At 48.7% G+C, this 27,515-nt stretch overlaps 1 protein-coding gene across 2 annotated transcripts; it reads left to right on the forward strand.

The window, feature by feature from the left end:
* On the forward strand, positions 1–26,533 carry CHCHD5 (coiled-coil-helix-coiled-coil-helix domain containing 5). 2 transcript variants are annotated; one of them, XM_068124876.2, is made up of 4 exons: positions 1–79; positions 20,272–20,412; positions 22,515–22,678; positions 25,919–26,533. In XM_068124876.2, coding segments are annotated over exons 1-4 (318 nt in total). In that variant the 5' UTR covers positions 1–77; the 3' UTR covers positions 25,930–26,533. The 2 variants fall into 2 exon arrangements, with proteins under 2 accessions (XP_067980977.1, XP_067980978.1); XM_068124877.2 differs by having other exon boundaries at positions 4–130.
* Positions 26,534–27,515: the final 982 nt, after the last annotated feature.

Here is a 27,515-nt window from a genome sequence, read left to right on the forward strand (position 1 = left end):
TGTACACGTGACGTGTTTCCTGTCCGTACTGTACGCGACGGTCTTGGAGCGGCGATTCAAGTACAGTAGCAATAATAATGTGAGGTTCTCTTATTCTCTCCACATTATGACTTATAAACGAAGAAAACTCGTAAGTTATCATTCTGTACGCATGTCTGTTTATATATGTTGTAGCAAAAGGTTCAGCTACTATGACTACTCTCCTGTCAGTGTCAATGTGCGTTACAGTTCGGGTCGCGTGAATGACAGTTGTGGATGTTGTTGCATTACAATACATATTGTTCAGAGCAATTGTTCCCATTTATGTATTTTTAATCGAGAAATCATGGTGTGGACAACGAGAGCCTGTGGAGGAAGATTTATCGATTGGCGATGGAGTGGAAGGTGATGTGACGCGTGACGCCGTGATGTGACGCGTGACTAATAACGAGAACTTCCACTTATAACTGCGAGCAGTGATTTTTATGTGGGTGTTTCCAAAACTGAGGTACAAGGAATAAAAATTGATGTGTGATGTCATAGTTAATGTGGTTTGGCAGCCATATTGGATTGAAGGAAAACATTTGAATATATTTTTCTCTGGAACCACTTCACCAATTGATACGAAACTACAAATATATTGTGGTGCTGTGCACACACGATTCGTTTGCCAAGAAGGTAGGCCACAACGCGTTGTACAAACTGAAATGCTTTATTAACAGCTCGCACGCAAGCACTGGGCGGGCTCGACTTTCGAGCCCGCATATATGTCCTGAGGCCAGGCCTTGCCCCCGGGCGTGGCCGGTCGGCCGAAAGGCGGGGCATGTCCTCAGTTCCACCCTGCGCCTCGTGACGCCTTCGCTCCGGGCGTGGCCCGAGCTGCGCTTCCACGCCCGGACGCTCGCGCCACCTACTGGTGCGCGGAATTATTGCCCACTGACAATGTGTCCGCCACACGTGCCCCCCCAGAATTCCCGTGCACCTGAAGGGTGAGCTTGCGGGGAAGCTGGATGACCCGGCAGAAACGCCCTCTGGCGATGCGTGCAGGGCTGGGGGGTAGCGGGGCTGGAGGGTGCCGGGGGTCTGCCCGCCTTGGGGCGGCCCCGACGCGGAGGCAGAGCTGCTGGCGGGTGGGCGGGGGGGGGGGGGGGTGGTCCAGGTCGAGGTGGGCCGGCTTGAGGCGGTCCACAGGGATACGATCCGGAGCACCGCCGATGTCCACGGTGAAATGTTTGTCCCCGGTCTCCAGCACGCGGAAGGGCCCGTCGTACGGGGGCCGCAGCGGTGCCCGGTGGGCGTTGTGCCAGACAAAAACGTACTCCGCCGTGCGAAGCTCCGGGGCGACGTGGGAGGACGGGCAACCGTGGTGTGCCGTCGGCACCGGGGCGAACCTCCTGGCGGCCTCCTGCAGGGTGGAGCGCTGTTGCGCCGCGGACCAAGTGGCCGTGGAGTCGGGGATAAATTCGCCCGGTACCCGCAGTGGTCCGAAGACCAGCTCCGCCGAGGACACGCGCAGGTCGTCCTTGGGCGCCATCCTGAGGCCCAGCAGGACCCAGGGGAGCCTGTCTGCCCAGCTGCCGTCGCGGAGGCTGGCCCGGAGTGCGGCCTTCATTGAGCGATGAAAGCGCTCACACAGGCCGTTGCCCTGGGGGTGGTAGGCCGTGGTGCGGTGCAGCTTGACGCCGAGACCTTGCGCCACCGCTCCCCAGAGCTCCGAGGTGAACTGGGGGCCGCGGTCGGACGAGATGTCCGAGGGGCGCCGAACCGGCCAACCCACGTGGCGATGAAGGCTTGCGCGACGTCAGCCGCAGCCGTCGCCGCCAATGGCACGGCCTCCGGCCACCGGGTGGTGCGGTCCACCATGGTGAGGAGGTGGGTGAAACCCCGCGAGGGGGGCAGAGGTCCCACCAAGTCGACGTGGACGTGGTCGAACCGACACTCGGGCACCGTAAACGGGGCCAACGGGGCCTGGGTGTGGCGGTGGACCTTTGCGTGCTGGCACGCGAGGCACGTCCTAGCCCATTCGCGGACGTTCTTATTGAGGCCATGCCAGACGAACTTCGCCGCGACGAGCTTCTGGGAGGCCTTCGTGCCCGGGTGGGACAGGCCGTGGATGGCGTCAAAAACCTGGCGCTGCCAGCCAGCGGGCACGATGGGGTGAGGCCGGCCGAGGGAAACGTCGCACAAGAGGGCAGTGCCTGCGACGTCGAACGGCAGCTCGGTGACGCGGAGGCCCATAACGGCGGTCCGCAAGGCCTGGAGGTCGGGGTCGGCGGTCTGGTGCGCCGCCATCCGGGCATAGTCGATCCCGAGGTGGACCGCATGTGCGACGGACCGGGAAAGGCAATCAGCCACCGGGTTGTCCTTACCCGCGACGTGACGGATGTCCGTCGTGTACTCGGACACGGCAGAGAGGTGACGTTGCTGCCGGGCCGACCATGGCTCGGCGACCTTGGCCATCGCGAAAACAAGGGGCTTGTGATCGACGAAGGCCGTGAACGGGCGGCCCTCAAGAAGATGGCGGAAGTGTCGGACCTCCAGGTGGAGCCCGAGCAGCTCGCGGTCGAAGGTGCTGTACCGGCGTTCGTGTGGGCGAAGTTGCCGGCTAAAAAACGCCAGTGGCTGCCAAGCACCACTCACCGACTGCTCGTGCACCGCGCCCACCACGTAGTCCGACGCGTCGGTAGTGAGGGCGATTGGTGCATCGGGCGCCGGGTGCGCCAGCATGGTGGCCAAGTTGGCCAAGGCCAGCTTTGCGCCCGCAAACGCCGCGGCCATCGGCTCTGTCCAGGCGATGTCACCTTTGCCCGGCTTCCCCCGGAGGGCCTCGTGCAGGGGGCGCAGGAGCTGGGCGACGCGGGGCACGAAGCGGTGATAAAAATTCACCATGCCCAGGAATTCCTGGAGCCCCTTGATCGTGTGTGGGCGTGGGAAACTCCTGACCGCCTCCACCTTGGCCGGTAAAGGGATGGACCCGTGCCTGGTGATGCGGTGCCCCAAGAAGTCGATGGCGGTGATGCCGAAACGGCACTTCGCGGGATTGATTATCAGGCCATGCTGGCCCAGGCGTTCAAAGAGCGTGCGGAGGTTGAGCAGGTGCTCCTCCCGGGACGCGCTCGAGACTAGGATGTCGTCCATGTAGACGTAGATGAAGGGCAAGTCGCACAAGACGCTGTCCATGAGCCGCTGGAACGCCTGGGCCGCATTTTTCAACCCAAAAGGCATCCGCAGGAACTCAAAGAGGACGAAAGGTGTGATGACGGCCATCTTCGGTACATCGTCCGGTTGTACGGGGACCTGGTGGTAGCCCCGGATGAGGTCCACCTTGGAGAAAATGGTCGTGTTTGCCAACCGGGCGGAAAAGCCCTGAATATGCGGGACCGGGTAGCGGTCGGGGGTGGTGGCGTCGTTGAGCCGGCGGTAGTCACCGCACGGCCGCCACCCACCGCCGGGCTTGGGCACAATGTGCAGAGGAGAGGCCCATGCGCTGTTGGAGCACCGTACGATGCCCAGCCGCTCCAGCGTGGCGAACTCCGCTTTCGCCACGGCGAGCTTCGTGGGGTCGAGGCGGCGCGCCCTGGCGTAGACCGGTGGTCCGACGGTGGGGATATGGTGCTCCACCCGGTGTATGACGGCCACCGCTGAAAAGGTGGGCCGCGTGTGCCGGGAAACTGGCGAGGAGGCGGGTAAACTCGTCCGCTGCCGGAAGCGTACAGACTAACTTCACCGGGACGGAACCGCTCGGCAAGCCACTTGGTAAGCCGCTCGGTGCGCCGCTCAGCGAGCTGCTCAGCAAACAAGCGAGCGAGCTGAAGGTTTTGGCCTGGACGAGACGTCGACGCTTAACGTCCACCAACAGCCCATTCGCACAAAGGAAGTCCGCACCGAGCAGGGCCATTGGCACGCTGGCGGTGACGAACGACCATTTGAAGCACTGCCCTCTGAAACGCAGCGAGAGGCAACGCTTCCCGAATGTGCGGATGGGTGTTCCGTTGGCAGCGAGCAAGGCGGGGCCCCGGCCCGCGGCTTGCTTATCGGACGCGGAGGCAGGGAGGACGCTTACCTGCGCTCCCGTGTCGCACAGAAAACGACGACCAGACGAGGTGTCTGTGATGAACAGGAGGCTGCCGGAATGGCCGACGCTCATGGCCGCAAGTGAGCGCCGGCCCGGTCGTTTCCCGACCTGTTGAAAGAACATGGCGGGCGGCACGCTCTCGCCTTGCGGCCGAACCTGGCATGATAGTAGCACCAGGTTTGCGGTGGTGGCTGCCGCGGCGGCCGTGCCGGCGGTGGTGGGCGGGGCGTAGCAGCGGCCACGAGGGAAACAGGGGGCGCTGTACCCACGCACCGGGATCCACTACGGCAGCACCGTACACCGACCGCGTGTCGCAGGCCGCAAAAAATTTGTCCGCCTCTCCTGCCAGGGCGCGGGGTTCCTTTAAGTTCGAACCGGCCAGCGCGAGCCGCACCTGCGCAGGTAGCTGGCGGAGGAAAAGCGTGCGGAAAAGGGAATCCGGGCGCTGGTCTCCAAGCAGGGACAACATAAAATCCATCCGAACGGACGGTCGTGTGTCGCCGAGGGCGGGAAGGTCCAGGAGGCGGTCGGCGCGTTCGGCCTCCGCGAGCCCGAACATGGCGAGGAGGAGACGTTTGAGCGCCGTGTACTTGTGGTCGCCCGGCGGGCGCCGAAGGATGGACACGACGTGGGCGGCAGTGCCGGGCCCGAGGGCGGCGACCACGTGGCAGTACATGGTCTCGTCCGCCGTGATGCCCCGGAGCTGGAATTGAGCTTCGGCCTGCACAAACCAAACGTCGGCTTGCGCTTCCCAGAACTCCGGGAGTTTGACGGTGACAGCGTTGGTAGCCATGGCGCGTTCAGGGGTCAGCTCCGGCTGAACCAGTCGGGGTCACCAGGGTGGTGCTGTGCACACACAATTCGTTTGCCAAGAAGGTAGGCCACAACGCGTTGTACAAACTGAAATGCTTTATTAACAGCTCGCACGTAAGCACTGGGCGGGCTCGACTTTCGAGCCCGCATATATGTCCCGAGGCCACGCCTTGCCCCCGGGCGTGGCCGGTCGGCCGAAAGGCGGGGCATGTCCTCAGTTCCACCCTGCGCCTCGTGACGCCTTCGCTCCGGTAGTGGCCCGAGCTGCGCTTCCACGCCCGGACGCTCGCGCCACCCACTGGTGCGCGGAATGATTGCCCACTGACGATGTGTCCGCCACAATATCATTCACTACCAATGTGGAAAAAGGGTTCATACCAATAATATTGATGTAATGGGTCACATGGTTTGGCAGCCATATTGGATTGAAGAAAACCTTGAAATATATTTTTGTCTGGAGCCACTTCACCGATTGATGCAAAACTTCAATATATATCGTCCACTACCCAGGTGGAAAAAAGTTTCATAATAATAATGTCATAGGTCACATGGTTTGGCAGCCATATTGGATTGAAGGAAAATCTTTAAAATAATTTTCTCCGAAACCACTTAACCGATGATGTTTTATTTTATCAAGCTTTTATCCCTAAGGGTAGGGTCATATGTAGGGTCATATAGTAGGATCTTTTCCTTCGATGATGTAGGGTCATAACCCGACATTTTCAGGGGATGCGTTCCTGGATAATGCCATGAATGTCGAATCTGTGAATGTGGAGGCAGGCATTGTTTCAATGGAAAAAGGGGGGATAGCTTCCCGACAGTTCCTGATTCGCGGAAAATCCCACGAATGTCGGGGAAAATCCGCAAACGTCGAGAAAACGCCTCAAATATCAGGGCATTGTTTTGATGGGGAAAGGGAGGATAGCTATAATTGCACTAATAGATGAAGTGGTGGTTTCATTATGTAACACACAGGGCATAACGTGTTACACAGCAGATGGTAGATGCGTTGAAGCATTTTCATTGTGTAACAGCTCGGATGATACCGTATGAAGCAGCTGCTAGTTATACTAATAGATGCGGTGGAGTGTTTTCATTTTGTACAGTAACTCGTGGGGGATGATGTGATACGCAGCTGGTGGTTCATCCTGCGAAGCTGTGTTTGGTGTGAATGATGGGACATCCTGTGAAGCTATGTTTGCAGTATGAATGGTGGGACATCCTACGAAGCTCGCTTATAGCATGGCTAAAATATTTTTATGTGGCTGTGAAAGCCGTGAAAACGTGAAGCACAGGGCTGCAAATGTTTAAGCAGGTCATGCTCGTGGCTCGTGGAAGATATATTTTTGCGTTTGTCTCGTTGATTTGTGCATGACTGGTGAAAGATGTGTTTTCGAACTTTGTTATGCTCGTGGCTCGTGGAAATTTTTTTTTGCTACCCTGAAAAACTGCGACAACTCGTGACACATGGCCACGAATGTAGAAGGAGGTCGCAATTTATCAACCGTGAATACGCAGAACTCGCGAATATTGGGACCACAAATGTCAGAGTCCGACTGTACTTAAAGTTTCACATCGATTGGTTCAGCAGTTTGACAGAAGAATATTTTAAATTGTTTTAGCTTTAATCCATGATAGTTGACAGACCATGTGACCTATGACGTTTTAGTTTTCAAAACTTTATTTAGCATGTGTAGTTAACTGTGTAAAGGGTGCCCGGAGGGCGTGAATGGTGTTGGTGTCCTGTTTTCTGAGGAGTTTGTAGACAGTGTGGTGAGTGTGACTAGAGTGAGTGATAGGTTGATGATGGTGAAAATGATGATTGGAAAGCTCTTGGTGAACGTCATCTCGGGATATGCTCCGCAGGTTGGTCGAAGCGATGAAGAGAAGGACAAGTTCTGGTGTGCGATAGAGAAGCTGATGGAAAACGTGAAAGATGAGGAAGTTGTTGTGGTGGGAGGAGACCTGAATGGACATGTGGGAAGGAGTATGGATGGTTTTGAGGGAGTTCATGGGGGTTACGGATATGGTGTGAGAAATGGAGAAGGTGAAAGGATTTTGGAGTTTGCTGATGGAGCTGATTTGTTGATTTGTAATACTCAGTTCCAGAAAGAGGACAATAAGCTTGTTACATACACGTCAGGTGGGTCGACGACAACCGTTGACTACCTGATGGTGCGTCGGCGAGATAGGGGGCACCTCCGGGACACAAAGGTGATCCCGGGGGAGGAGGCTGTTTCACAGCACCACTTGGTTGTCTGCGACATAAGTGTGAAAGGTGCGAGAAGAGCTCGGCGGGTGAAGTACCAACCGAGAATGAAGGTGTGGAGGTTGAAAGAGGTGACAGTAAGGGAGGCATTAAAAGAGAGGCTGAGTAGGGTAGAGGATGATGTGGTTGAGCTTGAAAGTGGTTGGATGTCAATGAAAGCTAGTCTGTTGGGAGCCGTTGGTGAGGTATGTGGATGGACAAAAGGACCACCGAGGCACTCGGAAACATGGTGGTGGGATGTTGAGGTTGGAAAGAGGATTGACGAGAAGAGGAAGAAGTTCAAAGAGTGGCAGAAGGCGAAGGGTACGGGAGCAGAAACAGCAGAGCATGAAAGTTATAAGGCAGCCAGGAAGGCTGCAAAGAAAGAGGTAGCAAAGGCGCAGGAGGCATGTAGGAAAATGTTCGGAGAACGCTTGGATTCGGAAGAGGGTCAGAAAGCAGTATTCAGGATTGCAAAGCACATAGCGAAAGAGAGGTGTGATGTGATGGGGGTGAGTTGCTTGAAGGATGAAGTGGGACAAATCGTTGTCGACCCAGATGGAATTAAAGGAAGATGGAAAAGATATATGGAAATGCTGTTGAATACAGAGAATGAATGGGATGGCAACATAGAGAGTAACCCAGTTTTATGACCGGCAGAGAAGATAACTGAGAAGGAAGTTGAGGAAGCGATAAAAGCAATGAAGAGTGGAAAAGCGGGAGGGCCGACGGGAGTTGTGGGAGATATGTTGAAGGCAGCAGGAAGTTGGGGTGTGAAGAGAATGACAGAGATCTGTAATCTGGTGGTGAAAGAAGGCCGCATTCCAGTGGATTGGGAACTGAGTACCCTCGTCCCTCTATACAAGGGGAAAGGTGACCCTCTGGAGTGTGGCTCGTACCGAGCGATAAAGTTATTGGAGCATGGAATGAAGGTATTGGAAAGGGTGTTGGAGAGGAGGATAAGGAAGAAAGTGAAGATCGACGAAATGCAGTTTGGATTTATGCCAGGAAGAGGAACGACAGATGCGCTTTTAATTGTGAGGCAGTTGCAGGAGAAGTACATGGATAAGAGGAAGAAGTTGTTTTTTGGGTTTGTTGATCTGGAGAAAGCATTCGATAGGGTTCCACGCAAAGTATTGACATGGGCATTGAGGAAGTTAGGAGTGGAGGAATGGTTGATCAGAGTAGTGATGGCAATGTACAAAAGAGCACGCACAGCTGTAAGGACGAAGGACGGGAACAGTGGTGAGTTTGAGGTGAAGGTGGGAGTGCATCATGGGTCGGTACTAAGTCCACTACTATTTGTAGCTGTGATGGAGGTGCTGGCTCAGACCGTAAAGGAGGGTTTACCGTGGGAGTTGTTGTATGCAGATGATCTGGTGTTGATTGCGGAAAGTATGGATGGACTGAAGGAAAAGATGAACAAGTGGAAGGAATGTATGGAGACAAAAGGTCTGAAGGTGAATATCGGAAAGACAAAGGTGATGGCAAGTGGTAAAGCATGTGGTGAGGTGGAAAGAACTGGGAAGTGGCCGTGTGCTGTGTGCAGGAAGGATGTCGGAGTGAACTCCATTCAATGTACAATGTGTGCTGAGTGGGTTCATCAAAAATGTAGTGGTCTGAGAGGGTCATTAACCAGTGTGGCAGCTACATTCAAATGTAAGGTGTGCACAGAGGGAGCTGCAGATGGAGGAAATGTTGAGTTGGATCTTGGAGACGGCGTGAAGCTGGAAGGTGTGAAAACATTTTGCTACCTCGGAGACATGCTGAATGGAGAAGGTGGATCAGACTCGGCAACGGTTGCTCGAGTGAGATGTGCATGGAAGAAGTTTCGGGAACTGAGTGGCGTGCTGATAAGGAGGAGAGTGTCGCTGAAGCTGAAGGGAAAGGTGTATGCTGCATGTGTGAGAAGTGTTATGATTTATGGGAGCGAGACATGGGTAATGAACGTAGAGCAGCAACGAAGGCTGGAAAGGGTGGAAATGCGAATGGTTCGATGGATGTGCGGAGTATCGTTGAGAGAGAGGAAGACAAATGATGAATTGCGAAAGATGATGGGAATATTGCCTGTGATTGATGCTGTGAAGAGGAACAGGTTGAGATGGTTTGGTCATGTATTGAGGAAGGATGAAAGTGACTGGTTGAGAAGAGTGATGGAAGTTAATGTAGAAGGAAGTAGAGGACGGGGAAGACCGAGAAAGACTTGGCTAAAGATGGTGGAAGAAGAAATGCGGGCAAGGGGGTTAACAAGGAGAGATGCAGAAAATAGGGCAAAATGGAGAAGATTGTCATGGGGACCGCAAGGCTAACCCCCGCTCTAGCAGGGAACATGGCCTTAAAATGCATGTTGTTGTAGTTAATTGATCATAATACAGTGGAACCTTGACTTACGAGTGCACCAACTTACGAGTTTTCCGAGATATGAGCCGTCGCTCGGGCGGTTTATTGCTTTGAGATGCGAGCCGAGATCTGAGTTACGAGCTTACGCTACCCGCCACCAGGTGGGTTCCGGTCACGTGGTTATCTTGCCGTGCAAGTATCTCTGCCGTATATCGCTGCTGCTTTGTTTTCGCATTTTGGTTATTTTGGAAAATTTCTTAGTTTTAACCATGGGTCCTAAGAAATTGAGTGCCAAGGGAAGAGAGGATGATGTGCTTGGATATAAAACACGCAATCGTCGAAAAACATGAGCGAGGTGTGCGTGTTGTCGACTTGGTGAGGCGGATGTGAAGGCAGCTGAAGATTTTATTATAACTGAGAAGAAGAAGAGGATGATGTGCTTGGATATAAAACACGCAATCGTCGAAAAACATGAGCGAGGTGTGCGTGTTGTCGACTTGGTGAGGCGGATGTGAAGGCAGCTGAAGATTTTATTATAACTTTTGCCGAACTGATAGAAGCCGAACGATACATCCCCCAGCAAATCTTCAACTGTGACGAGACAGGGCTCTTCTGGAAAAAGATGCCGAGGAGGACGTATATAACGGCAGAGGAGAAGAGCATGCCAGGCCACAACTTGTTCAGAGTGCCGGCGATAGCTCGCCTTCTCTTTGTGGAAAACACGGTGAGATCCTTAACATCCAACAACTAATGGGACGCAAACGGGGCGCCCAGTTTAGCGGTACACACATTGATGAATCACCCTGCCTGTGATTCACCCATGACAGGTTATAGCTGGGTCGGGATTCAAACCCAGGCTGGATAGTTTAGAGTCAAGTGTGCGTACCTCCAGTCCAGGCCATCCTGCCAACTTGTATGCTGCATACAGGTGAAATATAAAGCGCGAGATATTTTTATATATACTGTATATTTAAAAAAAAATTGGTATGGTTTTTGGCAGGCTGGAACGGATTAATAGCATTTCAATGCATTTTAATGGGGAAATTTAATTTGAGAAACGAGCAAATTGAGTTACGAGCTCGGTCACAGAACGAATTAAACTCGTAAGTCAAGGTTCCACTGTATATATGAAGTTTTGCATCAAACTGTTGAGTGGTTTCTGAGAAGATTTTTTTTGGTTTTTGTTTTGTTTGGTTTTTTTCAATCTAATATGGCTACCCGACCATGTGACCTACGACATCATAAATTTAAAACCCGACTCAAATTTTCAAACATCAATCACATTTATAAAGTTTTGCTTTTCACTCCTCAGCCCAAATTGGGCTAAGGGGTATTGTCGTCACGGGCGGCGTCCGGGCGTCCGTCAACTTTTGGTTTCCGTCAATTTCAAGGAGAACGGCTTGTCCGATTAAATCCATTTTTGCAGTGTGTGTTGGGGTTGAGTGGAGGATGGTTCCTTTCGAAAATGGGCGCGCTGGGATTTTCAATATGGCCGCCAAGGCAGCCATCTTGAAATTGGTTTCCATCAATTTCGAGCAGAACAGCTTGTCCGATTAAATTCATGTTTGCAGTGTGTGTTGGGGTTGAGTCGAGGAAGGTGCCTTTCGAAAATGGGCGCGCTGCGATTTTCAATATGGCCGCCACGGCAGCCATCTTGAAATTGGTTTCCGTCAATTTCAAGCAGAAGGGCTTGTCCGATTAAATCCATGTTTGCAGTGTGTGTTGGGGTTGAGTAGAGGAAGGTGCCTTTTGAAAATGGGCGCGCTGCCATTTTCAATATGGCCACCACGGCAGCCATCTTGAAATTGGTTTCCATCAATTTTGAGCAGAACGGCTTGTCCGATTAAATCCATTTTTGCAGTGTGCGTTGGGGTTGAGTAGAGGAAGGTTCCTTTCGAAAATGGGCACGCTGCCATTTTCAATATGGCCGCCACGGCAGCCATCTTGAAATTGGTTTCCACCATGCATGGGCTGAGGGGTTACGCCCGCTTTGCGGTGCCATTCTTTTTTTTTTTTGTATACAAGATCGAGGCTCGTGTAAGAGCTAACATTGATCAATAAGAAAGACAAACTGACACATAAAACATATGATAAAGGGAGTGTGGGACAAGATGGAGAGCAGGGACATCGGGAGATCTGTGGGAGGGAGAGGGCTTGGGGGGAGGAGGCATGGGAATGGGGGGGGGGGGGGGGGGGCTGGGAGAGGTAAAAAAAAAACACATGGACACTGCTCGGACTTCCAGGAAAGAAGTCGGTATTTCAAAGAAGTGGGGATTAAATAAGATTTAATCTTAAAATTTATTAAATATGATTTAAATAAGATTGATTGGATAAGGTTCATTTTTCTTTCCTACATGGCTACCAGACCACATGACCGATTATTTCATCATTATTGTGCTATATGCCCCATTTATAGTCGATCAAATATTTGAAGTTTGAGATCGATCGGATAAACGATTTTAAAGGAAGAATTTTAAAAAGATTTTCCTTCAATCAAATGTGGCTGCCACACCACAAAACCTATAAAGCTTTCGTGATCAAACTTTAATCCGCATAGCTATTCGATGACATTTATAAAGTTTTGTTTCAATTGGTTTGCCGGTTTTAGAGAGGAAGGTTTTCGTTAAAATCCAATACGGCTGCCATAGCCTATCTTTGATGACTTCTTAGTGATCAAACTTTGTTCCACATGGGTAGTTGATCATACCTGTAAGGTTTTGCATCGATCTGTTCAGCCGTTTCAGATAAGGTATTATTTTCAGGTTCAGCCGTTTCAAGTTAATATGGCTGTCATACCACACAACTGATGACGTCATCAATTTAATTATCTTAGCCAATGTCTTCATAGGTGACCCTCAAAAATTTTCGTATTTATCGGATAAAGAATTTGACGCATTGAATTATTATGTCATAATTAGGGCACTGATGATGTCATCATTATCAAAAGTTCTTCTCCATACACAGTTCTTGACATGTGCCAAGTTTCCATTTTTTCATACAGTGGTTCCCTAGAAAATGTCCGAAGTTTTTCCTTTGGTTGGCATACAACATGACGTATGATGTCATATTTATCATGAAAAAATTGTCCATGGGTAGGCACTCCTTTTTTTTAAAGTTTTGTGTCGATTGCTCAAGCGGTTGTGAAGAAAACGAATTGAAAGGGGAATAGATGTGCAAAGGTATGGTGGAAGAAAAATAAGAATAATCCGTACAAAAACAATAGGGTACCTTAATAATTGGAGCGCTTTTTTATACAGCGCCTTTTGCCTATGGATACAAGGCACTAATATAAAGAGGAAGAAGGGTGAGGGAGTGGAGAGGAGTGAAAGAGCAAATGGAGATGCATGGTCAGTCTATTTGCCGAGGTTAGGACATTTTTTAACCGCTCAAGTTTGACCGTTTTTTTCATTTCGGCCATTCCCTAAAGCTAGGTGCGTTGGCAAGGCCCATCAATGCGATAGTGATGATCATAAAAACAACGGCAAAGTTGGTTTTGTTGAAGGTGAAATAGATTTTGAAGGTTGGCTTGCACCACATATCAACAAATCCTAGAGTGAAGTGAGAACAGCTGGCAGGATGATCAAGAGGTATGCACACTCACTTCTAAGCTGTCGAGCCTGAGTTTGAATCTCAACCCAACTATAAACTGTCATCCCCGTGTTTCACAGGCAGGGTGATTTATGTGTGTGTGCCATCCCTTGGATGGAAGTTAAACTGTGTGTTTCATCTGCCGACATTAGTTGGTGAATGTTAAAGACCCCACGGTGTTCTTCGTGAAGAGTGGGCTAACTATTGCTGATACCATGAACAAATTCCAAATTCCTGCACTAACCTAGTGAACATCATACCCGGTCAGCCATTTTGTGTAAAACTTGGCCCAAACTTCCCCAGGAAACTTTGGAATAATTGTGGCCATTAAATCTCACAAGAACACCAGAATAATTGTGGCCATTAAAGAAGAAGATGAAGACTAACGTGAGAAATACATTAATAGTTGGACCCCAACATTCGTGGTCCCAATATTCGCGGAACCCGCGTATTTGCGGTTGATAAAATGCGACCTGCTTCTACATTCGTGGCCCTGTGCCCCACGTATTCACGGATTTCGCGGGCTCAAAAAAAAATCTCCCACCAGCTGCACTCCCTCCCCCTACCTTTTTCCCATTGAAACAATGCCCACCACATTCGCGGATTCGACATTAGCAGCATTTCTCAGGAACGTATCCCACGCGAATGTCTTTGTCCGACTATATGAATAACTGATAAACAAGCAAAAGCACCTGTGCCCAGTGATGGGAAAAGTTTAAGTTAATCTATAAATTCAAAGTATTTCATGGAATTTAAAAAGGTTAATTGTATTGCACTCTTGGTTTCACTCAGAAGCAAAGTTCTGAGTTACTTGTACCGCCCACCGTTAAATGGTGTTGCAACATCGGCGGCATTGGTTGGATTCGTCTATATATCCTGCTCGCAAAATACAATTTGGCATCAATATTATTCATGTCTGTTTACCCGTCATTTCAAAAGTGAATGTCAAGACTTGTCTGCATGCACAGCTTTTAAAATGCAGGTAGGGAAGCGGCCGCTGTAAACGGGAGACAGACGAACGCACGGACATACACCATGGTTCACAATGCAGTGTTTATAAAATTATGAGGATTGATGAAATTTTCCACTTGGAATCTATTATTAGATTTGAACCAATAAAAGTTATGACGTTTTGTACTGTAACACAATACAACATTCGACCTGCCAAACATACTGTATGTTGGTCATCCATCCCCATCATACTTTCCTCACCCTACCCTTCCTCCCCCCCCTCTCCCCCCACCCCCTTCTCTCCCAACCCCTCAAAAACATTCTTTGCTCCTTTATTCAATAATTTCACTCTTGCCACTGAGCCACCTATTTACCAATGTACGCTTAACTTTGTGAATGTGTGGAGGACCCTGCATATGAATGTGGTGCTTGTTAATTCGAGAAAACCATATTTTATGTTGAAGGCTCCAGTCACAGACTATATAGACCTCATCGATGTCAGGCCTTAAATAAAAGAGAAGAAAAGTGTATGATGAAAAGTGTATGATTTTATTTTTTTTGCGAGAAAGAGAAATTAAAGCTAGCCAGGTAGCTGTAGTTTGAGTGAGCCAGAAAGTAAGACCAGCAATCCTGACACAGGCACCACTTTAATGCTCCTAAGTCAGAACTGGGCAGTTGCTGTCGATAACCTACTTCCTAAAAAAAATTTCAAAATTGCCAATGAATGCATGCTTCTTTTGCATTCTGTTCCAAGTTTCTATTTCTATTCTACTAGCGTGACTCGGCACTCTCCTCGCGCCTCACCACACGCCGTTTCAGAGGGGTAGGCAGCTTTGACCATTGCTGCTTTCTCAGGGAATGTGGGATGGCGGGAATGGTGGGTGGGGGTTAGTGCTGGAAATCGTGGGGGGAAGTGGGGGAATGATGGAGGGTGGATGGTGATGGGGGGGATGGTGGTGGAGAGCAGCCAAAATTGGGTCTTCAGGGACTTTTGGGTCTTCAGGGTATTTGGGGTATTTTGGGTCTTCAGTGTCTTTTGGGCCTTCAGGGTATTTTGTGTCTTTGGGGTCTTTTGGATCTTTTGGTTCCTCTTAGTCTTTAAGGGTCATTGAGGTATTTTGGTTCTTCGGAGTCTTTAAGGGTATTTTGGGTCTTCAGGGTATTTTGGGTCTTTAAGGGTCTTTGGGGGTCTTTTGGGTCTTCAGGGTCTTCAGGGTTTTTTCGGTATTTGTGGTATGTTGGGTCTTTGGGGTGTTTAAGGGTCTTCTGTGTCTTTAAGGGTCTTTTGGATCTTCAGGGTGTTTTGGGTCTACAGAGTGTTTTGGGTCTTCGGGGTATTTTGGGTCTTTGGGGTCTGCGGTGTCTTTAAGGGTCTTTTGGGTTTTCAGGGTCTTTTGGGTCTTAATGGTGTTTTTGGTCTTCATGGTGTTTTGGGTCTTCATGGTGTTTTGGATCTTCAGGGTCTTTTGCATCTTCAGGCCATTTGGGTCTTGTGTCTTTTGGATCATCTAGGTCTTTGGGGTGTTTTGGGTCTTTGGGGTCTTCAGGGGCTTTTGGGTCTTAAGGGTCTTTTGGTTCCTCTGGGTTATTAAGGATCTTTGGAGTATTTTGGTTCTTTGAGGTATTTAAGGGTCTTTTGGGTCTTGAGGTTCTTTTGGTTCCTCTGGGTCTTTAAGGGTCTTTGGGGTATTTTGGTTATTCAGGATATTTAAAGGTCTTTTGGATCTTCAGGGTGTTTTGGATCTTCGGGGTGTTTTGGATCTTCGGGGTGTTTTGGATCTTCGGGGTGTTTTGGATCTTCGGGGTGTTTTGTATCTTCGGGGTGTTTTGGGTCTTCGGGGTGTTTTGGATCTTCGGGGTGTTTTGGATATTCGGGGTGTTTTGGGTCTTCCGGGTGTTTTGGGTCTTCGGGGTGTTTTGGGTCTTCGGGGTGTTTTGGGTCTTCGGGGTGTTTTGGGTCTTCGGGGTGTTTTGGGTCTTCGGGGTGTTTTGGGTCTTCGGGGTGTTTTGGGTCTTCGGGGTGTTTTGGGTCTTCGGGGTGTTTTGGGTCTTCGGGGTGTTTTGGGTCTTCGGGGTGTTTTGGGTCTTCGGGGTGTTTTGGGTCTTCGGGGTGTTTTGGGTCTTCGGGGTGTTTTGGGTCTTCGGGGGTGTTTTGGGTCTTCGGGGTGTTTTGGGTCTTCGGGGTGTTTTGGGTCTTCGGGGTGTTTTGGGTCTTCGGGGTGTTTTGGGTCTTCGGGGTGTTTTGGGTCTTCGGGGTGTTTTGGGTCTTCGGGGTGTTTTGGGTCTTCGGGGTGTTTTGGGTCTTCGGGGTGTTTTGGGTCTTCGGGGTGTTTTGGGTCTTCGGGGTGTTTTGGGTCTTCGGGGTGTTTTGGGTCTTCGGGGTGTTTTGGGTCTTCGGGGTGTTTTGGGTCTTCGGGGTGTTTTGGGTCTTCGGGGTGTTTTGGGTCTTCGGGGTGTTTTGGGTCTTCGGGGTGTTTTGGGTCTTCGGGGTGTTTTGGGTCTTCGGGGTGTTTTGGGTCTTCGGGGTGTTTTGGGTCTTCGGGGTGTTTTGGGTCTTCGGGGTGTTTTGGGTCTTCGGGGTGTTTTGGGTCCTCGGGGTGTTTTGGGTCCTCGGGGTGTTTTGGGTCCTCGGGGTGTTTTGGGTCCTCGGGGTGTTTTGGGTCCTCGGGGTGTTTTGGGTCCTCGGGGTGTTTTGGGTCCTCGGGGTGTTTTGGGTCCTCGGGGTGTTTTGGGTCCTCGGGGTGTTTTGGGTCCTCGGGGTGTTTTGGGTCCTCGGGGTGTTTTGGGTCCTCGGGGTGTTTTGGGTCCTCGGGGTGTTTTGGGTCCTCGGGGTGTTTTGGGTCCTCGGGGTGTTTTGGGTCCTCGGGGTGTTTTGGGTCCTCGGGGTGTTTTGGGTCCTCGGGGTGTTTTGGGTCCTCGGGGTGTTTTGGGTCCTCGGGGTGTTTTGGGTCTTCGGGGTGTTTTGGGTCTTCGGGGTGTTTTGGGTCCTCGGGGTGTTTTGGGTCCTCGGGGTGTTTTGGGTCCTCGGGGTGTTTTGGGTCCTCGGGGTGTTTTGGGTCTTCGGGGTGTTTTGGGTCTTCGGGGTGTTTTGGGTCTTCGGGGTGTTTTGGGTCTTCGGGGTGTTTTGGGTCTTCGGGGTGTTTTGGGTCTTCGGGGTGTTTTGGGTCTTCGGGGTGTTTTGGGTCTTCGGGGTGTTTTGGGTCTTCGGGGTGTTTTGGGTCTTCGGGGTGTTTTGGGTCTTCGGGGTGTTTTGGGTCTTCGGGGTGTTTTGGGTCTTCGGGGTGTTTTGGGTCTTCGGGGTGTTTTGGGTCTTCGGGGTGTTTTGGGTCTTCGGGGTGTTTTGGGTCTTCGGGGTGTTTTGGGTCTTCGGGGTGTTTTGGGTCTTCGGGGTGTTTTGGGTCTTCGGGGTGTTTTGGGTCTTCGGGGTGTTTTGGGTCTTCGGGGTGTTTTGGGTCTTCGGGGTGTTTTGGGTCTTCGGGGTGTTTTGGGTCTTCGGGGTGTTTTGGGTCTTCGGGGTGTTTTGGGTCTTCGGGGTGTTTTGGGTCTTCGGGGTGTTTTGGGTCTTCGGGGTGTTTTGGGTCTTCGGGGTGTTTTGGGTCTTCGGGTGTTTTGGGTCTTCGGGGTGTTTTGGGTCTTCGGGGTGTTTTGGGTCTTCGGGGTGTTTTGGGTCTTCGGGGTGTTTTGGGTCTTCGGGGTGTTTTGGGTCTTCGGGGTGTTTTGGGTCTTCGGGGTGTTTTGGGTCTTCGGGGTGTTTTGGGTCTTCGGGGTGTTTTGGGTCTTCGGGGTGTTTTGGGTCTTCGGGGTGTTTTGGGTCTTCGGGGTGTTTTGGGTCTTCGGGGTGTTTTGGGTCTTCGGGGTGTTTTGGGTCTTCGGGGTGTTTTGGGTCTTCGGGGTGTTTTGGGTCTTCGGGGTGTTTTGGGTCTTCGGGGTGTTTTGGGTCTTCGGGGTGTTTTGGGTCTTCGGGGTGTTTTGGGTCTTCGGGGTGTTTTGGGTCTTCGGGGTGTTTTGGGTCTTCGGGGTGTTTTGGGTCTTCGGGGTGTTTTGGGTCTTCGGGGTGTTTTGGGTCTTCGGGGTGTTTTGGGTCTTCGGGGTGTTTTGGGTCTTCGGGGTGTTTTGGGTCTTCGGGGTGTTTTGGGTCTTCGGGGTGTTTTGGGTCTTCGGGGTGTTTTGGGTCTTCGGGGTGTTTTGGGTCTTCGGGGTGTTTTGGGTCTTCGGGGTGTTTTGGGTCTTCGGGGTGTTTTGGGTCTTCGGGGTGTTTTGGGTCTTCGGGGTGTTTTGGGTCTTCGGGGTGTTTTGGGTCTTCGGGGTGTTTTGGGTCTTCGGGGTGTTTTGGGTCTTCGGGGTGTTTTGGGTCTTCGGGGTGTTTTGGGTCTTCGGGGTGTTTTGGGTCTTCGGGGTGTTTTGGGTCTTCGGGGTGTTTTGGGTCTTCGGGGTGTTTTGGGTCTTCGGGGTGTTTTGGGTCTTCGGGGTGTTTTGGGTCTTCGGGGTGTTTTGGGTCTTCGGGGTGTTTTGGGTCTTCGGGGTGTTTTGGGTCTTCGGGGTGTTTTGGGTCTTCGGGGTGTTTTGGGTCTTCGGGGTGTTTTGGGTCTTCGGGGTGTTTTGGGTCTTCGGGGTGTTAGGGGTCTTCGGGGTGTTTTGGGTCTTCGGGGTGTTTTGGGTCTTCGGGGTGTTTTGGGTCTTCGGGGTGTTTTGGGTCTTCGGGGTGTTTTGGGTCTTCGGGGTGTTTTGGGTCTTCGGGGTGTTTTGGGTCTTCGGGGTGTTTTGGGTCTTCGGGGTGTTTTGGGTCTTCGGGGTGTTTTGGGTCTTCGGGGTGTTTTGGGTCTTCGGGGTGGTTTGGGTCTTCGGGGTGTTTTGGGTCTTCGGGGTGTTTTGGGTCTTCGGGGTGTTTTGGGTCTTCGGGGTGTTTTGGGTCTTCGGGGTGTTTTGGGTCTTCGGGGTGTTTTGGGTCTTCGGGGTGTATTGGGTCTTCGGGGTGTATTGGGTCTTCGGGGTGTTTTGGGTCTTCGGGGTGTTTTGTGTCTTCGGGGTGTTTTGGGTCTTCAGGGTGGTTTGGATCTTCAAGGTCTTTTGGATCTTCGTGGCCATTTTGGTCTTCAGGGTCTTTTGAATCCTTTGGGCCTTTAAGGGTATTTTGGGTCTTTGTGGTCTTAAGGGTCTTGGGGGATTTAAAGGGTCGTCAAAGTTCTGAGGGGTCTCAGCAGTTTAAAGGGTCAAAAGGTCTATTCCAACAGTACGTAATTAAGATTTCACAAACTGTTGTGGGTGTTAATTTTATTTTAAGAAGAAGTCGCCGACTGGGCATCCTCCGTCGTGCGAAGTCCTTCCTTGGCACACCTGAGCTCCTCACCACATACAAGGCTTTCATCCGCAGCTCTATGGAATACTGCTCTCCCCTCTGGTCTGGTGCTCCTGCCTCACACCTAGCCCGTCTTCACGCTGTTGAAACCAAAGCGTTCAGAATCATTGGAATCTCCCGCGATGAAGCTAACTCCAAGGGCCTTTCACTCACTCACCGCAGGCAGGTAGGTGGTCTTTCCGTCTTCTACCGACTCCTCTCTGGCCTTGCCCCCCCAGCCCTCTCTGGGCTCTGTCCCCCAAATATTCCTACAGGTCGCACAAGATCTGCCTGCAACCCTCTTATGGTTAAACTGCCAAAATCAAGACTTTCTGCTCACCTTCACTCCTTCATTCCTCTTTTCTCCCGCCTCTGGAACAAACTCCCTCACTCTCTTCAATCCCACTCCACCCTCCAGGTCTTTAAAACAGCTGTTCACCACCATCTCTTATCCTCCCCCATCCAAAACCTTGATCTTTTCTACCCCCGCTAATTTCGGTCCCCTTGTGTTTTATACCTCTCACCCCCCCCCCCCTCCCCTTCCCACGCCTCCTGCCCCCAAGCCCTCTCCCTCCCACACTTCTCCCTGCTCTCAAATGTTGTGGTTGTGTGCTTCCCCTTCTCTCCCCATCTTGTCTAACGCTCCCTCTTTTTGTATATTTTGTTTGTCTGGTTGATTTGTTTGTGAAATAAATGTTAGCTCTTTCACGAGCCTCGATTCAGTATACAAAAAAAAAAGAAAAAAAGATGAAGACGTTTTGGTCACAAATAAACATACAAACAAACATCACCATATTCGTTTGCTCTATTATAATAAGATATGCAGGGAAGTTTGTGTTTTTTATTTAATTATACAAGTATCGATATTCATGTAAGAGCAGAAAGCGGTCTCTTTGCTTTCTGTACAAGCAGACTCATGGGAGCTCTCTGTGCTGTATGCAGGCAGGCAGCCATGCAAGTGGCTGGGCGACACTGCTCTGCAGAGCTCGAGCGATACGGGCAGTGTGTGGCTAGTAACCCTACAGATTGGCAACAATCCTGCCACAACCTCAAGGTCCAACTGGCCCAGTGCACGAGTACACAGTAAGTACCTTGCATGCTTCTCCAATAGCCTCTCTCATGATGAATGACAAGGCGATTTATTCGTCTCGTACGTACAATGCAGTGCAGCTCTATACCTGGGTACATTAGGCAATAAGCCCCATTCAAGTGTTTACTTATTTTTTCCCACTACCCTCAGCTGCAATAAATATGTTTATTACTCTTGAGCACTGATTGGTGCGGGAAGTCTCGATACAAGCACGACTATTTTTTTTTTTTTAAATGAGATTGACACTCGTGGAAGAGCAAACCAACTGAAGGTGGAGGTTTGTCATATACTGAAATTGTGTCAGGTAGATGCGAGACTTGCAGACCAGCAGGATTTGGGAGAAAACCTGAGACTGCAGAAATGCATGAATGGTGGAGGGTTGTTGTTGTTGTTGTTGTTGTTGGTGGTGGTATGCTCGTATGCAGAATGTTGTTCGTATGCAGAATGTGGCTGTTGGTTGCATCATTTTTCTGGAAGTGCGTTTGTGCCGCTGATGCAGTGCCCCAATTACGAGTGAGCTGGTACTCAATTTGCCGACCGCAGAAGGATGACAGGCTGAGTCAACCTCCCCGGCGTTAATTAAACGATCGACCGGGATTCGAACTCAGGATCCTGGGATCCCAAGCGAGCACCCTAACCGCTAAGCCAACACTAGGCTAGGGGTGGTGATGACATATTGAGAAATAATATTGAAATATTGCAGATAGTGATATAGGAGTGAGTTTCCACCTCGAGGAACTAGAGGCAAATCAGGTTTGGATGGATGCAGGAAGGCAATTACCAAAGTAGAAAGCCTGGACTTTGGAAGAGGAATACTGATTGAACAAATAAGACGTGTTGTAACAAAAGAGGGGGCGGGGGGGAGGGCTGGAGGGAGCTAATCGGGAAAAGATGCTAGACAAGGTTAGAGGTGATTGTAGACCTGAAGGCCACTAACCAGGTTATGGTAAGAGATTGCTGGAAATTTCACTTGGCCTCTTTAATGAGCTATGCAAGTGAATGAGGAGGAAAATCAACCGGTCGGTATGATGTCATAATTTGCATAACAAGATCATCTGGCACGACTGCATCTCGCCTGCGCTCCATTTGCTCTTTCCTTTTTTTTGTCTCATTTTAATTAAGAGCCGATATCCTATTCAACCCTGGACCATATATGCGAAACACGTGTGTTCATTACACCAAGATCCGTTTTTCAAAGAAAAGCTACTTGTCAAGCCCTGTTCATTGACAAAGCTTCACCCACTGACTGTATATGCAATGTAATGCTGCCCAGCAACCATCTGATAACCCACCATTTTTCATTGTACTATAGAGCTGGTACCGCCCCAGCATTCTGATGTGTCACCTGTTTTGTATCACTGTGCATGCTTGTCACCCCCAAACATCAAAGCCTCACCTGCTTTTTGGTTTTTATTTGTGGCTAGGCAGCACCTGCTTTACCTACTGGTTTACCTCATTTCTGGGGGTGTGGTTATGCCACCGATGCAGTGACCCCATGAGTTCAGGGCAGGAATTCAAAATTTAGCCATGCTGTCTGCCCACAATGGCCTTCGCGTTTTGAAAAGCATCCTAGGTGTCGACCAGCAAATGCTAGCGAACTGGACATGGGGCTTAATATTTCCAAAGGATGGCATACTCTCTGATGCAGCCCTCTGTCTACAATGCAGCAGGATGCCAACTTTTAGTCGGGTCGGGAATTGAATGAATTTATACTCTTTGCCTCCACATCTTTGCTTCTGTCGTCTTTCATTGATGCACTCACCCTAAGCTCATCCAACAACTGCCATTTTCTTCATTTTTATGGACTTCTTATACATCTCAAGTGCTTAATTTATTCTTTTGCCGTGGATACTTCTCATTACAATTTATCATCAAAAGGGATCACTGGGGATTCAGAATGCCCACACATATAAGAGGTCTTTCAACAAAGTTTCTGCTTCTTACTTTACTTGTTCTGTGATGCTTATTTAAAACAAGTTGATTTATTTCCTGTACTTCCAACATATACATCAACGTTTCTTAAAGATGATTGTTAAGTTTTATTACTATGACAGACAGTACTGTTTATGACACCGATTTTATTTTTCCTTCCCAGTCCTGCAATCCGTCACATTCGGCTTTCTTGTTCGTCCGAGTTCTCCGCTTTTGAAGCGTGCCTGAAGAAGCACCCCGGAAACGTTTTGCGCTGCCAGGATTTCATTCAGGCCTTTGTATCCTGTGCAGAACGTGTGGATATGACCTCTGGCACCGTGCTTGCGGGTACGCTCACACCCTTAAGACTGCGTAAACCAATAAGATAAAAAGTCAAAACTTCGAGCCAATTTGTGGTCCAAATGAGCAAGTGTATGTTGGGATGAAAGGAGATGAGACTACTAGGTACGTGGACAAGAAGTAGGATCGCAGTAACTGATTAGAATGCTGTATAGAGGAACAAAGTGATACAACAACTAAGACTTCAATGATATCCTCTTGCGCCACAAGGAACCTAAACAAGTACAGATACATTCAAAGTACACAGCTCCAATGCCAAATAAATAAATATCATCCTCCAGCGCGGCATTGCCGTGGCGCCTTTCACGCCCGGCGATACTGCCGTACAGCGCATATAGACAGTATTGGGAGGGAGAGGTGTACAATAATTGATTGATTAATTGCATAATTAAAATCAATAAATGAATGAATGAATGATCGTTTTTAAGGCCATTTTCCCCGCTAGAGCAGGGGTTAGCCTTGCGGGCCCCATGACAATCATGGTTCCCTGTTTGAGGCCATGTTTTTATGGCCGGATGCCCTTCCTGACGCCAACCCTTGGTCGCCTCTTACGATGCGCAGGGATACGGTGTACCTATTCTAAACCAGGGTACACACCAGGATCATTCATCCCAGCAAGCTGAACTCAATTTGCCGACCTCGGAAGGATGACAGGCTGAGTCAACCCCCCTGGCTTTAATTCAGCGATCGACCGGGATTCGAACCCAGTATCCTAGGATCCCAAGCCGGCACCCTAACCGCTAAGCCAACACCAGGCTTTCAATCAAATCAATAAATAATAATCGGAAAATAATTTCTTAATCAATTGGCTAATAGCATACATACCTCAACCACCAGTGTTTCATCCGACCGAAGCTGTAACTTTTTGGAAATTAATTCAGTCATTAATCGGAAAAAAAAAAATTGACTAATCACTAAATGATTAATCGATTAATTGATTAATTAATTAATCAAAAATATCCATTATAGCCACATCACATGGTCACTGTCATGTCCAAATATCAGCTTCCTAGCTCAAAAGGTGCCTGAGATATTGGCCAGATGAGAAAGAAAATAAATAAGTGATTAATAATGAAAATAAATAAATAACAATCATAAAATAATGAAATTATTAATCAATTGGCTAATAGAATACCGAAACCACCACCGTTTCATCCAAATCTGTAACTTAAAAAAATTAATCAATGAAGTCCTTTATAAAATAATTAAATATTTAATTGATTAATTGATTAATCAATAAATCAAAAATACCCTTTACAGCCAAATCACTTGGTCATCGTCATGTCCAAATATCAGCTTCCTAGCTCAAAATGTGTCTGAGATAATGCCCAGAAGAGAAAGGAAATAAAAAAGTACTTAATTGATCGATAATAATTAAGTAATTAATCAATTAATTGATTGATCAAAAACAAAAAATAATGTTTTGCCAAATCACGTGCTCGCTATTGTGCCGATATTTCAGCTTCTTCGCTCAAAGGATGAGATATCGCCCGGACAAACAAACAAGAAAGAAGGAAATCGGAGTGAAAACTGAGTACTCCCTTTCAGTGTGTGGTGCCCCCTTTTGTGCCTGGCAATGACGTCATAAAGCGCCTGGAGATGGCACAGGAAAGGAGCGGTGTACAATTAATTAATTATATTATGGCAAGAAGTACTCAGAAGAGTTTATCAATGATGATGGATAAGTGTCTAAAAACTGAGGATGTAATTTGGGGGGGTTGGGGAGATAAAATTGGAGATGTAACATTTTGGTCATAAATGAGGCGGATGGAGATTCTGCCATTATTGGTCAAGTTGAACAAATATTTCAAAAAGTATGAAAGCTCATTTAAAAGTGTTATGCTTATGTAATACGAGAGTGATTCATGTTTGGCCTGGTCTTTAATCAATTGTGAATTGGATAATTCTTGAGAGAATTTGATTATATAATGTTAATAAGCATAATTCATAGTCACGTGATTCAGATTCACATTTTAGTGCACTTGCTGAAAATCCAGATGATCGCAACTGAGGTTACTCGAAGGGTGGAATAGCAAGTAATTATGCAATTTTTGGTTAACGATAACAAAAAGCCTGTTAAACTTACAGACCATTTGCTGTGTGCTTTGGTGATGATTGCTTGTCAAGGTAATTCGTATTTGCTGCAAATCATGATCAAAATTGAAGTGAAAGTGCTAAGAATGAACCACTCGCTGCAACATCGGTCACCTCGATGAACAACACAAACACATCGAGTGATTTGAGGATCTCATTTTGACTAGACCCGGAGGTTCTGTTCATCGTATCAATTCAGAAATAAACAATAACGAAAATTATACAATTCATGAAATGGTCGTTTATTTATAATAAAAAAATGTCCAGGTCAAATTTGGACTACTTTAGTAGAATGGGGTTTGTGGAAAGCTACAGGAAATAAAGTTTTACTCAACAATGGATGGATTACCAAACGAAAGTCAAGACCAACTCTGTGGGCATCTTTTGAGCCTTCGATTCCGTCTGGCACCCAGACTACTTTCCAAGCAGTCTTCCAATGGAATACAGTGGGCCCTCCTGGAATAGCTATTCAATTTCTCTGGAAGCAGAAACAACAGGTTGCTCTTAAAGGTATTCTGTCTCATGATCTTCATCTTGAAGCTGGTGTACAGCAAAGCAACGTTTCACGACCGATCTTTTTCTTGGTCTCCATCATTGATCCTTCGCTTCCGTGGAAAATCCCGTGTACAATTTTCCAGTTGACTTCACCATATGTAGAACCGTATATCACAAATCTGAGAGGCAGGATGTCATGGCATCCCTGTTTGCAGATTTAGACCAAATATGTCGTTGCCTAGCTTCCTACAACATCATTTTTAATGCAGAAAATCCCATGCTCTCACTCTGATTTAGAATCTACCCGCACACCTCCCCCCACCACCTTCTCCCTCATTGATGTTACTCTGGCCAGCCTCCCCATGGCAAAAAATGTAAACTCAAACTTTTACTCTGAGGGTATCTTATAAGCTCTGCATGGCACAGTTTTCACAAGGTATCCATATTGCTTGGCCTTACCATGCTCCGCTGTACGATTCTGGATCTCAACAATAAACTATCATGGGGAGAATCCCTCCCAGTGGGTAGTCGGTTTCTACTAAACCCTGAGGAGTTATTACATTTAACCATGTTGTTAATTTTTGTGTACAACCTCGTGATATATAATCACTGCAGCCTTGTCCTTGTTGCCTTCTGCAGGGCAAAGCTGATGTGAGAGCCATTTTCAGAGAAGCAGCCGAGATGCTACATCACCGTCTCATACCTTGCCTTTGGCCTTGGGGTCTTGGTTGGAACCATCTGTGTTTTCCGTTCGGAGTCGAGCGATTAAGAGGAAACTGGCTGTGGCACTTAACAAATGCATGTTCAACCACCGCCAACTGTATGTATGGCTCGTGGCTATACCAATAATGTCTGTCTTCCTAATTCAGTCAACCTCATGACCTTCCCCACCACCTGCTACCCGCACTCCACCAATTACTAAAGGAGCTCTTTTTCATTCATCTATTAACTGCCTTCCTTGAGATGTACATGTTTGCCCAGAAATCTTAGCCCTCGATTTGGACTGTTACCAGTCCTCTACAAATTTTCTGACAACTGCACCGGGAATGGTCTCCCAAGGGAATGGATCTGATTACGAACTCTTCTCGTGTTGTTTTGTATCAAGGAGTATGCCATCTTTAAATGGAAACATTCGAGTGTGCTGTCTCTTCAACTTAATGAAAGGCCTTTGGACAATAACAGGCAATCAGCTTAATAAACGGAGATTTCAGTTTTAGGCCTTTGTACCTGGATGAGAAATTCTCCAAGCCATTGCTTTGGCCATTTTTTTTTGTATTATCTTTACCTCTGCCATCGAGGCTGGTCAGGGGTTATGTTTTCACCCCTGTTTGTCTGTCTCTGTTTGTGAGCAGGATATCTCAAAACATTATGGACAGATTCGGACGAATCTTGGTGCATATACTTGGGTGTGTGATAAGGACAAATTCACGAGATTTTGCCGAAGATCTGGATCCTGATTTGTCCTCTGAGGGTGTCTTACGAGGCAATTTTTTTTAAATTTCTGAAGTGATTCTTCATAATTAAGAGATTGAGCCAAAATCGATGTATAACATGATCTTTCCAAAACTTGTGGACGGATTTTGACAAAAATTGGTGAATGAGTTGGATCTGTGACAAAAAGAACAAGCGAATTGGATTTTGGCTAAGGTCTGGATACAGTTCCGGTATCCCTCGCCAGAGGAGAGGGTATTGCATTTGAGTACGTACTCAAATTCTAGCCGGGAAGTAACCCTTATGTGTTGAGATGCTGAGATAAAAGGATGTTGGTTATTGTTGCGCTTCCATATTGCCAGTGAACTTCTGGCACACCAGATGCACACATATGCATGCAATCACGAATACACAGGCACGCACAAACAAGAAAAACTTTGAAAACAAGAAAACCTCACAGCTTGGTCCATGAATCTTGATCCCTTCCCAAAATGGATGTGGATACTTCGAGCCCTGGGAGGACTCTGTTCCACCTTCTGAAACCCCCATGTGGAGATGACAAACAACAACACAAACACACACGTATGTGTAAAGTGTGTGTTATACGTCTGGCCCAGAATGGTGATTTGTTCCCTTTAAGTATCATCCAAGTTTTCTGCCACAATGGTAAGCATTGATAAAAGGGTTCAAAGGGACCTTGCCTCACCTTGTTTCCCTTAACTCATCTCTTCAACGTCACTTTGTGGTCCTTCACGCCTGGCCAAGGTTTTTGAGAAAATTCTCCCTCGTGTATTTTACATGCAAT

Source organism: Myxine glutinosa, chromosome 8 (assembly GCF_964187855.1).
Source record: "Myxine glutinosa chromosome 8, kmMyxGlut1.1, whole genome shotgun sequence".
In the NCBI taxonomy this organism is placed as follows: domain Eukaryota; kingdom Metazoa; phylum Chordata; class Myxini; order Myxiniformes; family Myxinidae; genus Myxine; species Myxine glutinosa.

Excerpts from the sequence above, each read along its gene's own strand:
- CHCHD5 (XM_068124876.2), top strand. Across the intron at positions 20,413-22,514 it reads GCCCAGTGCACGAGTACACA|TCCTGCAATCCGTCACATTC; the intron begins GTAAGTACCTTG and ends TTTCCTTCCCAG.